The 15,000-nt window shown below is 46.7% G+C and overlaps 1 protein-coding gene across 1 annotated transcript; it reads right to left on the bottom strand.

The window, feature by feature from the left end:
- Positions 1 to 11,179: 11,179 nt before the first annotated feature.
- LOC133976807 (transmembrane protein 200C-like) lies at positions 11,180 to 13,376 on the bottom strand. Its single transcript, XM_062415005.1, has 4 exons — positions 13,270 to 13,376; positions 12,207 to 12,405; positions 11,797 to 11,933; positions 11,180 to 11,576 (listed from the first exon to the last, which is right to left on the bottom strand). The coding sequence occupies exons 1-4, from the start codon at positions 13,374 to 13,376 to the stop codon at positions 11,180 to 11,182; spliced, it is 840 nt and encodes a 279-aa protein (XP_062270989.1).
- Positions 13,377 to 15,000: the final 1,624 nt, after the last annotated feature.

The following is a 15,000-nucleotide window of genomic DNA, read 5'->3' as shown; positions in this document are numbered from 1 at the left end:
ACTAGAAAAACTGCGCTCCCAGCTCATAGAACCTTATGAACCTACTAGAACACTGCGCTCCCAGCTCATAGAACCTTATGAACCTACTAGAACACTGCGCTCCCAGCTCATAGAACCTTATGAACCTACTAGAACACTGTGCTCCCAGCTCATAGAACCTTATGAACCTACTAGAACACTGCGCTCCCAGCTCATAGAACCTCATGAACCTACTAGAAAAACTGCGCTCCCAGCTCATAGAACCTTATGAACCTACTAGAACACTGCGCTCCCAGCTCATAGAACCTTATGAACCTACAAGAACACTGCGCTCCCAGCTCATAGAACCTTATGAACCTACAAGAACACTGCGCTCCCAGCTCATAGAACCTCATGAACCTACTAGAACACTGTGCTCCCAGCTCATAGAACCTCATGAACCTACAAGAACACTGCGCTCCCAGCTCATAGAACCTTATGAACCTACAAGAACACTGCGCTCCCAGCTCATAGAACCTTATGAATCTACAAGAACACTGTGCTCCCAGCTCATAGAACCTCATGAACCTAGAACACTGTGCTCCCAGCTCATAGAACCTTATGAACCTACTAGAACACTGTGCTCCCAGCTCATAGAACCTCATGAACCTAGAACACTGTGCTCCCAGCTCATAGAACCTTATGAACCTACTAGAACACTGTGCTCCCAGCTCATAGAACCTCATGAACCTAGAACACTGTGCTCCCAGCTCATAGAACCTTATGAACCTACTAGAACACTGCGCTCCCAGCTCATAGAACCTTATGAACCTACAAGAACACTGCGCTCCCAGCTCATAGAACCTCATGAACCTTCTAGAACACTGCGCTCCCAGCTCATAGAACCTCATGAACCTACTAGAACACTGCGCTCCAAGCTCATAGAACCTTATGAACCTACTAGAACACTGAGCTCCCAGCTCATAGAACCTTATGAACCTACTAGAACACTGAGCTCCCAGCTCATAGAACCTTATGAACCTACTAGAACACTGTGCTACCAGCTCATAGAACCTCATGAACCTACTAGAACACTGTGCTCCCAGCTCATAGAACCTTATGAACCTACTAGAACACTGCTCTCCCAGCTCATAGAACCTCATGAACCTACTAGAACACTGCTCTCCCAGCTCATAGAACCTCATGAACCTACTAGAACACTGCGCTCCCAGCTCATAGAACCTCATGAACCTACTAGAACACTGCGCTCCCAGCTCATAGAACCTCATGAACCTAGAACACTGCGCTCCCAGCTCATAGAACCTTATGAACCTACTAGAACACTGCGCTCCCAGCTCATAGAACCTTATGAACCTACTAGAACGCTGCGCTCCCAGCTCATAGAACCTTATGAACCTACTAGAACACTGTGCTCCCAGCTCATAGAACCTTATGAACCTACTAGAACACTGCGCTCCCAGCTCATAGAACCTCATGAACCTAGAACGCTGCGCTCCCAGCTCATAGAACCTTATGAACCTACTAGAACACTGCGCTCCCAGCTCATAGAACCTTATGAACCTACTAGAACACTGCGCTCCCAGCTCATAGAACCTTATGAACCTACTAGAACACTGTGCTCCCAGCTCATAGAACCTCATGAACCTACTAGAACACTGCGCTCCCAGCTCATAGAACCTCATGAACCTACTAGAACACTGTGCTCCCAGCTCATAGAAGCTCATGAACCTACTAGAACACTGTGCTCCCAGCTCATAGAACCTTATGAACCTACTAGAACACTGCGCTCCCAGCTCATAGAACCTTATGAACCTAGAACACTGCGCTCCCAGCTCATAGAACCTTATGAACCTACTAGAACACTGCGCTCCCAGCTCATAGAACCTTATGAACCTACTAGAACACTGTGCTCCCAGCTCATAGAACCTTATGAACCTAGAACACTGCGCTCCCAGCTCATAGAACCTCATGAACCTACTAGAACACTGCGCTCCCAGCTCATAGAACCTCATGAACCTACTAGAACACTGCTCCCAGCTCATAGAACCTCATGAACCTACTAGAACACTGCGCTCCCAGCTCATAGAACCTTATGAACCTACTAGAACACTGCGCTCCCAGCTCATAGAACCTTATGAACCTACTAGAACACTACGCTCCCAGCTCATAGAACCTCATGAACCTACTAGAACACTGCGCTCCCAGCTCATAGAACCTTATGAACCTACTAGAACACTGTGCTCCCAGCTCATAGAACCTTATGAACCTACTAGAACACTGCGCTCCCAGCTCATAGAACCTCATGAACCTACTAGAACACTGCGCTCCCAGCTCATAGAACCTTATGAACCTACTAGAACACTGTGCTCCCAGCTCATAGAACCTTATGAACCTACTAGAACACTGCGCTCCCAGCTCATAGAACCTTATGAACCTAGAACACTGCGCTCCCAGCTCATAGAACCTTATGAACCTAGAACACTGCGCTCCCAGCTCATAGAACCTCATGAACCTACTAGAACACTGCGCTACCAGCTCATAGAACCTCATGAACCTACTAGAACACTGCTCCCAGCTCATAGAACCTCATGAACCTACTAGAACACTGCGCTCCCAGCTCATAGAACCTTATGAACCTACTAGAACACTACGCTCCCAGCTCATAGAACCTCATGAACCTACTAGAACACTGCGCTCCCAGCTCATAGAACCTTATGAACCTACTAGAACACTGCGCTCCCAGCTCATAGAACCTTATGAACCTACTAGAACACTGTGCTCCCAGCTCATAGAACCTCATGAGCCTAGTAGAACACTGCGCTCCCAGCTCATAGAACCTTATGAACCTGCTAGAACACTGTGCTCCCAGCTCATAGAACCTCATGAACCTACTAGAACACTGTGCTCCCAGCTCATAGAACCTCATGAGCCTACTAGAACACTGCGCTCCCAGCTCATAGAACCTCATGAACCTACTAGAACACTGTGCTCCCAGCTCATAGAACCTCATGAGCCTACTAGAACACTGCGCTCCCAGCTCATAGAACCTTATGAACCTGCTAGAACACTGCGCTCCCAGCTCATAGAACCTTATGAACCTACTAGAACACTGCGCTCCCAGCTCATAGAACCTTATGAACCTACTAGAACACTGCGCTCCCAGCTCATAGAACCTTATGAACCTGCTAGAACACTGCGCTCCCAGCTCATAGAACCTCATGAACCTACTAGAACACTGTGCTCCCAGCTCATAGAACCTCATGAACCTACTAGAACACTGCGCTCCCAGCTCATAGAACCTTATGAACCTGCTAGAACACTGCGCTCCCATCTCATAGAACCTTATGAACCTACTAGAACACTGCGCTCCCAGCTCATAGAACCTTATGAACCTACTAGAACACTGAGCTCCCAGCTCATAGAACCTTATGAACCTAGAACACTGCGCTCCCAGCTCATAGAACCTTATGAACCTACTAGAACACTGCGCTCCCAGCTCATAGAACCTTATGAACCTAGAACACTGCGCTCCCAGCTCATAGAACCTTATGAACCTAGAACACTGCGCTCGCAGCTCATAGAACCTTATGAACCTACTAGAACACTGCGCTCCCAGCTCATAGAACCTTATGAACCTAGAACACTGCGCTCCCAGCTCATAGAACCTTATGAACCTAGAACACTGCGCTCGCAGCTCATAGAACCTTATGAACCTACTAGAACACTGAGCTCCCAGCTCATAGAACCTTATGAACCTACTAGAACACTGCACTCCCAGCTCATAGAACCTCATGAACCTACTAGAACACTGCGCTCGCAGCTCATAGAACCTTATGAACCTACTAGAACACTGCGCTCGCAGCTCATAGAACCTTATGAACCTACTAGAACACTGCACTCCCAGCTCATAGAACCTTATGAACCTGCTAGAACACTGCGCTCCCAGCTCATAGAACCTTATGAACCTACTAGAACACTGCGCTCCCAGCTCATAGAACCTTATGAACCTAGAACACTGCGCTCCCAGCTCATAGAACCTTATGAACCTACTAGAACACTGTGCTCCCAGCTCATAGAACCTTATGAACCTAGAACACTGCGCTCCCAGCTCATAGAACCTTATGAACCTACTAGAACACTGTGCTCCCAGCTCATAGAACCTTATGAACCTACTAGAACACTGCGCTACCAGCTCATAGAACCTTATGAACCTACTAGAACACTGTGCTACCAGCTCATAGAACCTTATGAACCTACTAGAACACTGCGCTCCCAGCTCATAGAACCTCATGAACCTACTAGAACACTGCGCTCCCAGCTCATAGAACCTTATGAACCTGCTAGAACACTGCGCTCCCATCTCATAGAACCTTATGAACCTACTAGAACACTGCGCTCCCAGCTCATAGAACCTTATGAACCTACTAGAACACTGAGCTCCCAGCTCATAGAACCTTATGAACCTAGAACACTGCGCTCCCAGCTCATAGAACCTTATGAACCTACTAGAACACTGCGCTCCCAGCTCATAGAACCTTATGAACCTAGAACACTGCGCTCCCAGCTCATAGAACCTTATGAACCTAGAACACTGCGCTCGCAGCTCATAGAACCTTATGAACCTACTAGAACACTGCGCTCCCAGCTCATAGAACCTTATGAACCTAGAACACTGCGCTCCCAGCTCATAGAACCTTATGAACCTAGAACACTGCGCTCGCAGCTCATAGAACCTTATGAACCTACTAGAACACTGAGCTCCCAGCTCATAGAACCTTATGAACCTACTAGAACACTGCACTCCCAGCTCATAGAACCTCATGAACCTACTAGAACACTGCGCTCGCAGCTCATAGAACCTTATGAACCTACTAGAACACTGCGCTCGCAGCTCATAGAACCTTATGAACCTACTAGAACACTGCACTCCCAGCTCATAGAACCTTATGAACCTGCTAGAACACTGCGCTCCCAGCTCATAGAACCTTATGAACCTACTAGAACACTGCGCTCCCAGCTCATAGAACCTTATGAACCTAGAACACTGCGCTCCCAGCTCATAGAACCTTATGAACCTACTAGAACACTGTGCTCCCAGCTCATAGAACCTTATGAACCTAGAACACTGCGCTCCCAGCTCATAGAACCTTATGAACCTACTAGAACACTGTGCTCCCAGCTCATAGAACCTTATGAACCTACTAGAACACTGCGCTACCAGCTCATAGAACCTTATGAACCTACTAGAACACTGTGCTACCAGCTCATAGAACCTTATGAACCTACTAGAACACTGCGCTCCCAGCTCATAGAACCTCATGAACCTACTAGAACACTGCGCTCGCAGCTCATAGAACCTCATGAAGTGCTGCTCATGTTGGGTCTCTTTAAATTAGAACCTGTTCTATGTGTAAAGAGCCTTGAGATGACTTTGTTGTGATTTGGCGCTTTATAAATAAAGATTCATTGATTGTGTGTGTGTGTGTGTGTGTGTGTGTGTGTGTGTGTGTGTGTGTGTGTGTGTGTGTGTGTGTGTGTGTGTGTGTGTGTGTGTGTGTGTGTGTGTGTGTGTGTGTGTGTACTCACAGTTCATTGGTTGAAGGTGATTCATGGAAAGAAGAGGAAATGATGTTAAATAACATGAATATTAATGAGCTCTGTAGCCACACCCACTGATGATGTCACTGTGACAGGTACAGGTGTGTATAGACCTGCCTCCAGTAGGACGTTAAATAAATATAATAAATATCATTTATTTAATACATTTAATGTAATTAATATATTTGATATATAAAACACATCAACAGTTTAAATATAATAAATATAATAAATATAATAAATATAATAAATATATTTATTATATTTAAACTGAATATTAAAACACGTTCAATCAGTAGGAGACATGAAGCCCCCCCCCCCCCCCCCCCCCATACAGAACAGAGCTGCAGCTGTTTACAGAAACATCTGTCAACAAGATGATGATGAAGATGAAGAAGATGATGATGAAGATGAAGATAAATGTTTTAAAGTTAATAAAGAACAATGATGAAATAGATTAATCAGATTTCACCGACTCGACCGACGACGACGATGATGATGATGATGATTATTATGATTATGATGATGATGAAGATAAAAGAAACAACATGGCGGTCAGTGTAAAGATGTGGAAGAAGAGTCTTACCTGTGCAGGTGTGCAGCCGGCTCCCTGATGAAGATGAAGATGAAGATGAAGATGAAGCAGTGATGGAGGTTAGATAAAGCGTCCTCTGTGTCTGTGTTCAGATGGATTATTGCTTTTTACTCTCAGGCCCCGCCCCCCACAGATTAACCCCCCCCCCCCCCCCCGCTGCCCCAGGCCAAGGGGGGTGGGGGGGGGGGGTTATTAAGGCATGATGCGTTCAGGGGCTGGCTGCACTGCATTATGGGACTTGTAGTGAGTCAGCAGGTCGTCCAATCAGAGGCCACCTGCTTTTAAACATGATGCGTGGTGGTAATGTCTGTCGTCATGGAAACGGTTACAAACAGACTGATGACACTGAGCATGCTCAGTACTGAGCTGTCATTTAATGCTACGTTCACTGGAGGTAGGAATTTCTGCTTTCAGCTTTATTTATGTTTATTATATTAATTATAATTTCATCATGGGTTCATTATGAATGAGTGAATGAGTGAATGAATGAATGAATGAATGAATAGTCTTTATTGTCATTATATAATGTATAACGACATTTATGAAGGCAGAACATTTGGTTAAGAAGGAAAGAATAAAACAGAAGAATCAGTGATGTAAAGATTAACATCACACATTATATTTATATTTTAGGTTTATTAGGAGGTTAGGAGGGATAGGAGGGATAGGAGGGAGGAAGGATAGGAGGAGGGATAGGAGGGTTAGGAGGGAGGAAGGATAGGAGGAGGGATAGGAGGGATAGGAGGGAGGAAGGATAGGAGGAGGGATAGGAGGGTTAGGAGGGAGGAAGGATAGGAGGAGGGATAGGAGGGTTAGGAGGGAGGAAGGATAGGAGGAGGGATAGGAGGGATAGGAGGGAGGAAGGATAGGAGGAGGGATAGGAGGGATAGGAGGGAGGAAGGATAGGAGGAGGGATAGGAGGGTTAGGAGGGAGGAAGGATAGGAGGAGGGATAGGAGGGTTAGGAGGGTTAGAAGGAGGGATAGGAGGGTTAGGAGGGAGGAAGGATAGGAGGATGGATAGGAGGGTTAGGAGGGTTAGGAGGGTTAGGAGGGAGGAGGGTTAGGAGGGTTAGAAGGAGGGATAGGAGGGTTAGGAGGGAGGAAGGATAGGAGGAGGGATAGGAGGGTTAGGAGGGTTAGGAGGGAGGAGGGTTAGGAGGGAGGAGGGTTAGGAGGGAGGAGGGTTAGGAGGGATAGGAGGGATAGGAGGGTTAGGAGGGAGGAGGGTTAGGAGGGAGGAGGGATAGGAGGGATAGGAGGGTTAGTTAAGTGAAGTCATCACTACTGAGAGTTAAAGGAACTCATGAAGTCATCACTACTGAGAGTTAAAGGAACTCATGATGTCATCACTACTGAGAGTTAAAGGAACTCATGATGTCATCACTACTGAGAGTTAAAGGAACTCATGATGTCATCACTACTGAGAGTTAAAGGAACTCATGAAGTCATCACTACTGAGAGTTAAAGGAAGAACTCATGAAGTCATCACTACTGAGAGTTAAAGGAACTCATGAAGTCATCACTACTGAGAGTTAAAGGAACTCATGAAGTCATCACTACTGAGAGTTAAAGGAACTCATGAAGTCATCACTACCGAGAGTTAAAGGAACTCATGAAGTCATCACTACTGAGAGTTAAAGGAAGAACTCATGATGTCATCACTACTGAGAGTTAAAGGAACTCATGAAGTCATCACTACTGAGAGTTAAAGGAACTCATGAAGTCATCACTACTGAGAGTTAAAGGAACTCATGAAGTCATCACTACTGAGAGTTAAAGGAACTCATGAAGTCATCACTACTGAGAGTTAAAGGAACTCATGATGTCATCACTACCGAGAGTTAAAGGAACTCATGAAGTCATCACTACTGAGAGTTAAAGGAAGAACTCATGAAGTCATCACTACTGAGAGTTAAAGGAAGAACTCATGAAGTCATCACTACTGAGAGTTAAAGGAACTCATGAAGTCATCACTACCGAGAGTTAAAGGAACTCATGAAGTCATCACTACTGAGAGTTAAAGGAAGAACTCATGAAGTCATCACTACTGAGAGTTAAAGGAACACATGAAGTCATCACTACTGAGAGTTAAAGGAACTCATGAAGTCATCACTACTGAGAGTTAAAGGAACTCATGAAGTCATCACTACTGAGAGTTAAAGGAACTCATGAAGTCATCACTACCGAGAGTTAAAGGAACTCATGAAGTCATCACTACTGAGAGTTAAAGGAAGAACTCATGATGTCATCACTACTGAGAGTTAAAGGAACTCATGAAGTCATCACTACTGAGAGTTAAAGGAACTCATGAAGTCATCACTACTGAGAGTTAAAGGAACTCATGAAGTCATCACTACTGAGAGTTAAAGGAAGAACTCATGAAGTCATCACTACTGAGAGTTAAAGGAACTCATGATGTCATCACTACTGAGAGTTAAAGGAACTCATGAAGTCATCACTACTGAGAGTTAAAGGAAGAACTCATGAAGTCATCACTACTGAGAGTTAAAGGAACTCATGAAGTCATCACTACTGAGAGTTAAAGGAACTCATGAAGTCATCACTACTGAGAGTTAAAGGAAGAACTCATGAAGTCATCACTACTGAGAGTTAAAGGAACTCATGAAGTCATCACTACTGAGAGTTAAAGGAACTCATGAAGTCATCACTACTGAGAGTTAAAGGAACTCATTGAGTCAGACAGACATCTAGTCAGAACATGAACCAGTGGTGTAAAGTCCAGTAATAAACATTCAAATGTTATTAAGTAATGTTCTGATAAAGAAAACTATTAAATGATAAACTTCACTATGTCAGAACAGCTGGAGGGTTGTAACAGTGACAGTTTAAGAGTTCACATTTAACTCTTATTTTGATGGTCCATTACTGGAGTGGTATTCATTTTAATCAGGTTTTTATGTTTCGCTCTTCTATTAAAATGTCACGTTGCTAATTTCACGTTTCTGACTATGGAGCTACCAATGATCAGAATCTGTTAGAAACATGAAGTGGTTGGTGGTGAACCGTGGGCTTCTGTTTGGGGCTATGCTTCCTTCCAGCAGTCACCCACCTGCCCTGGTTTCCCAGCTGCTTGAGAGCTACCGGGGGATTAGCAGTTATGCTAACACTGGCTGCAGGACGGCTCGCACCGGTTACTGGGGCCTGGCTAATAACTGGAGCTAACTGGCTATCCTTGGTGCGGAGCCGCGTTTCTAACTCACTAAGCCTCGCCTCCAAAACTGCAAACAGACTACACTTAGTACAAGTATCATTACCGTCAAAGGAGGCAGAGGAGTAGCTAAACATGTGACACACCGAGCAAGATAGAGCAGAAGAGTGAGAAGAGGGGAGAGAAGCCATGGCTAACCGCTAACCAAGATTAGCTGTGGAGCTAACCGGAGCTAACAATAGAGCTAAAGCAACAGAAGTTTAAAACTGTGGGTTTTAAGAGATAAAAGCAAGAAGCGCTTTAAACCAAACAAGCGTATGCTTAAGTGTACAATTAATAAGTATCAACAGGAATTAAGAATATATAAAAGTTAGCGGAGTAGAGAGCAGAGACGCTAACGCTAACAGTACACAGTAACACAGACGGTAACAGGAAGTGACGGAATACGCTTACCGGAAACCGGAAACCGGATAGGAGGGATAGAAGGGATAGGATTATTATTATTCTTCCGTATCCATGGTGACAGCTGTATATTGTAGAGCTGATTTAAACATTAAGCTCTGACACAGTCCTATGACATCACTATGACATCACAAATCAAAGTGGAATGATTTTTATTGATCAGATATTATCTAATCAGGGTTCTATTAGCTGAAATACAGCAGAATGTAAAACAGACTTCAGCCAATCAGGACCAAGCATACAACATCATCACAGTGTTAACATCATGGTTTAAAGGGTTAAAGCACATTTCATCAGATGATCAATAATATATTGAACTTTTAATCTTCTCTACGGACACATTCAGTAGTTCAGTCAGAGCAACAACAACCTTTACATTCTGATCACTGATAGGCTGATAGGTTCCCATGGCAACGTGATACATACAGTGAGCGGGTTCATATAACCTGTGTGACTCACCTGATGATCAGTGACAAAGGCTTTAAGATCATTTCAAGCAGGTTCTAGAGGAGGAGCGCTCGATTCGCTTACCCAGCTGTCCAGGAATGGTATTAGTATTATTAATTAGTATTTCGTGCGCACGTTATAGCTTTATTGTGGCAACAATTTAATAAAACGTGCGCTTGATTCCTTCAACATTAAACATATGTTGAATGATCGTTTACGGGCTCTGTACTTTATAGATTATTGATCAGAGAATGAATCAATAAAACACACAGCTGAATACATATATATAGAAAAAACTGATTTATTCTTTAATGTTTCAGTTACAGAAACTAAGAAAACAAAATGTTCTTCTTCTGATGGTCGTTGTGCTGTTCAGGTGAAGCTGGTTTCAGGAAGACGATTGTCCGCTACTTTAAACTCTCGTTTAAACAAAGTCACAAATTTAAAGATCTGAGCCGATCAATACGGATCGATCTGAGCCGATCAATACGGATCGATCGGAGCCGATCAACACGGATCGATCGGAGCCGATCAATACGGATCGATCTGGAAGGTTAAACATGTTTCAGTTCGTCATGTTTGGAAGTTCCGTGTTTTTCGGCGTGTTCCTGAACGCCTCGCAGGTGAGATATAAAACATTCACTCAGGTGGAAGACTCCTATTGGCTGCACAGTTCCTCGTGTGTCACGTGACCGGTCAGTCAGCCTCTGTTTGGTCCTTTCGCCTCAGTGACATCATCCTTAGCTTCTCCCTGTTGGAGTACTTCCTGTGTGATGTCACTCCCACCTGTGATGTCACTCCCACCTGTGATGTCACTCCCACCTGTGATGTCACTGCGCTGTATACGGCTGGCAGGCTCCGCCTCCTGCCGGGGGGGGCCGGGGGGGGAGGAGGTGAGAGAGGGAGGAGACAGATAGGTGGGAGGGGCTTAGCGAGGAGGAGGGGGGGGGCCGTCTTGCTGTCCCCCATAAATACTGAACACAGTGTCCCCCCCCCCTCCTCCGCTGCTGCTTGGTAACGGTTGGTGGGACAACAGCTCGTCCCCCCGCCTGCCGCCCAGCAGGGAGGGGGGGGGGCGGGACTTGGTCTCCAGGCTCTTTGATTGGACGTAGTTAACGAGGCCGTTGAGCGGATTGGCCGAGGGGGGGGCGGGGGGGCGGAGGCGGTGCAGGTCGATGACGGTGGAGTAAATGTCACGCAGGTCGATCACCTTCGTCTGCCGGTCGCGGTTCTCGTGAAGAACGGCGTTCGCACAGATGAACAGAAAGATCCCAACGCCCATGATGAGGGGCCCCAGAACCTTCAGCCAATCAGAGCAAAGATACCTGCACACAGGAGCAACACAGCCAATCACAGCACAGATACCTGCACACAGGAGCAACACAGCCAATCAGAGCACAGATACCTGCACACAGGAGCAACACAGCCAATCAGAGCACAGATACCTGCACACGGGATCAACACAGCCAATCAGAGCACAGATACCTGCACACAGGAGCAACACAGCCAATCAGAGCACAGATACCTGCACACAGCAGATGTTACCTGTCGAGGAAATCCTCCAGAAAACTTTGAGGATTCGTCCTGTTGATGCTCTCTGTTCGGTTGAAACCTTCATCACCTCCTCCTCCTCCTCCTGCTCCTCCTTCATCACCTCCTCCTACTTCATCACCTCCTCCTGCTCCTCCTTCATCACCTCCTCTTCCTCCTCCTCCTCCTTCATCACCTCCTCCTCCTTCATCACCTCCTCCTGCTCCTCCTTCATCACCTCCTCCTGCTCCTCCTTCATCACCTCCTCCTCGTAGTGGCTCCCTCTCTTCTCCTTCCTGTATTAACAAAACATCTGAGCAGATTACTGCAGGTACCTAAATGTAATCAGATTACTTGTAAATCAATCACTGATGTAATCTGATTACCTGTGCACCTCCTGTGTGTGGAGGTGTGGTTCCACTCACCTGGACGTCAGGTGAGGACACGGAGGCGAGCGTGGCGCCCTCCTGTGGCCGGCTGCTGAAGAACAGCCCGTCCCTCGGCCAGTAGCCCAGCGTTGCCATGACAACGCCCACCAGCAGGACCATGATGCCGAGCGCCGCCACGAGACCCGACAGCGAGAACAGCTTCAGCTTCCCCTTCACCACCACCACCTGGCTCCTGCTGAGCCAATCACAGGCCAGCATCGGACACATGTGATCTCCCACACAGACCACATCTGCCCCAACATCTGCCCTCTACCTCTCTGTGCTTTAACATCTGCCCCAACATCTGCCCTCTACCTCTCTGTGCTTTAACATCTGCCCCAACATCTGCCCTCTACCTCTCTGTGCTTTAACATCTGCCCTCTACCTCTCTGTGCCCCAACATCTGCCCTCTACCTCTCTGTGCTTTAACATCTGCCCCAACATCTGCCCTCTACCTCTCTGTGCTTTAACATCTGCCCCAACATCTGCCCTCTACCTCTCTGTGCTTTAACATCTGCCCTCTACCTCTCTGTGCCCCAACATCTGCCCTCTACCTCTCTGTGCCTCAACATCTGCCCCAACATCTGCCCTCTACCTCTCTGTGCCCCAACATCTGCCCTCTACCTCTCTGTGCCCCAACATCTGCCCTCTACCTCTCTGTGCTTTAACATCTGCCCTCTACCTCTCTGTGCCTCAACATCTGCCCCAACATCTGCCCTCTACCTCTCTGTGCTTTAACATCTGCCCTCTACCTCTCTGTGCTTTAACATCTGCCCCAACATCTGCCCTCTACCTCTCTGTGCCTCAACATCTGCCCCAACATCTGCCCTCTACCTCTCTGTGCCTCAACATCTGCCCTCTACCTCTCTGTGCCTCAACATTAAGAGAACATATCTTCTTCCCCTCTCAGACTGTGTGTGTGTGTGTGTGTGTGTGTGTGTGTGTGTGTGTGTGTGTGTGTGTGTGTGTGTGTGTGTGTGTGTATGTGTGTGTGTGTGTGTGTGTGAGTGTGTGTGTGTATGTGTGTGTGTGTGTGTGTGTGTGTGTGTGTGTGTGTCACCTCTTTTTCTTGCTCTTCTTCTTGTGTGTGTGTGGTTTGTGTGTTTTGGACCGCAGTGAGTCTTGTCGCCGTGCGTTGATCCGCAGGAGGCCGCCAGTGGCGATCATCTCTGCCAACCAATCAGAGAGCGGCTCAGTGGATCCAGCGCCGCGTCACACTGACTCAGCCACCGACTTCCTGTAAGAGAGAACAGATAAAGAGAGGAGCTCAGTGCATCATGGGAAATCCCCCTAAAGGCATGCTGGGAGTTTAATGCTGATTAAAGGTTCCAGTCTCTGTAACAGGATGTGATGTCACTAAGGTTCCGGTCTCTGTAACAGGATGTGATGTCACTAAGGTTCCGGTCTCTGTAACAGGATGTGATGTCACTAAGGTTCCGGTCTCTGTAACAGGATGTGATGTCACTAAGGTTCCGGTCTCTGTAACAGGATGTGATGTCACTAAGGTTCCGGTCTCTGTAACAGGATGTGATGTCACTAAGGTTCCGGTCTCTGTAACAGGATGTGATGTCACTAAGGTTCCGGTCTCTGTAACAGGATGTGATGTCACTAAGGTTCCAGTCTCTGTAACAAGATGTGATGTCACTAAGGTTCCGGTCTCTGTAACAGGATGTGATGTCACTAAGGTTCCAGTCTCTGTAACAGGATGTGATGTCACTAAGGTTCCGGTCTCTGTAACAGGATGTGATGTCACTAAGGTTCCGGTCTCTGTAACAGGATGTGATGTCACTAAGGTTCCGGTCTCTGTAACAGGATGTGATGTCACTAAGGTTCCAGTCTCTGTAACAAGATGTGATGTCACTAAGGTTCCGGTCTCTGTAACAGGATGTGATGTCACTAAGGTTCCGGTCTCTGTAACAGGATGTCATGTCACTAAGGTTGTCTGAAGTTCAGAGGTCATTTGTACCTTTCAGCAGTGCTGTCTCTGTGCTGTGATTGGCTGATTCCTCCTCTTAGAGAGAAAGGGGGTGTTAGATAGAGGGCTGTGATTGGCTGGAAGTGGTTTAATAACCTTAAAGGACAGGTTAATATCCAGGAGGAGCTGCTGCCCTCAGCGTTTACGCTAAAGCCATAAATGTAATAAACTGCATTAAATAATGGCAATTATTATTAATAATTATTATTAATAATTATTAATAATATATTATTTATTTATTTTTGTTGCTGGGTGGATGGGTTAGGGTTACTGGGTGGATGGGTTAGGGTTGCTGGGTGGATGGGTTAGGGTTGCTGGGTGGATGGGTTAGGGTTGCTGGGTGGATGGGTTAGGGTTACTGGGTGGATGGGTTAGGGTTACTGGGTGGGTGGGTTAGGGTTACTGGGTGGATGGGTTAGGGTTACTGGGTGGATGGGTTAGGGTTACTGGGTGGATGGGTTAGGGTTGCTGGGTGGATGGGTTAGGGTTGCTGGGTGGATGGGTTAGGGTTACTGGGTGGGTGGGTTAGGGTTACTGGGTGGATGGGTTAGGGTTACTGGGTGGATGGGTTAGGGTTGCTGGGTGGATGGGTTAGGGTTGCTGGGTGGATGGGTTAGGGTTACTGGGTGGATGGGTTAGGGTTACTGGGTGGATGGGTTAGGGTTGCTGGGTGGATGGGTTAGGGTTACTGGGTGGATGGGTTAGGGTTGCTGGGTGGATGGGTTAGGGTTGCTGGGTGGATGGGTTAGGGTTACTGGGTGGATGGGTTAGGGTTACTGGGTGGATGGGTTAGGGTTACTGGGTGGATGGGTTAGG

The sequence above is a fragment of the Scomber scombrus genome, unplaced genomic scaffold (assembly GCF_963691925.1).
Source record: "Scomber scombrus unplaced genomic scaffold, fScoSco1.1 SCAFFOLD_101, whole genome shotgun sequence".
NCBI classification, from domain to species: domain Eukaryota; kingdom Metazoa; phylum Chordata; class Actinopteri; order Scombriformes; family Scombridae; genus Scomber; species Scomber scombrus.
Note: the sequence above shows the minus strand (reverse complement) of the source record. Positions and strands in the feature narration are given on the sequence as shown.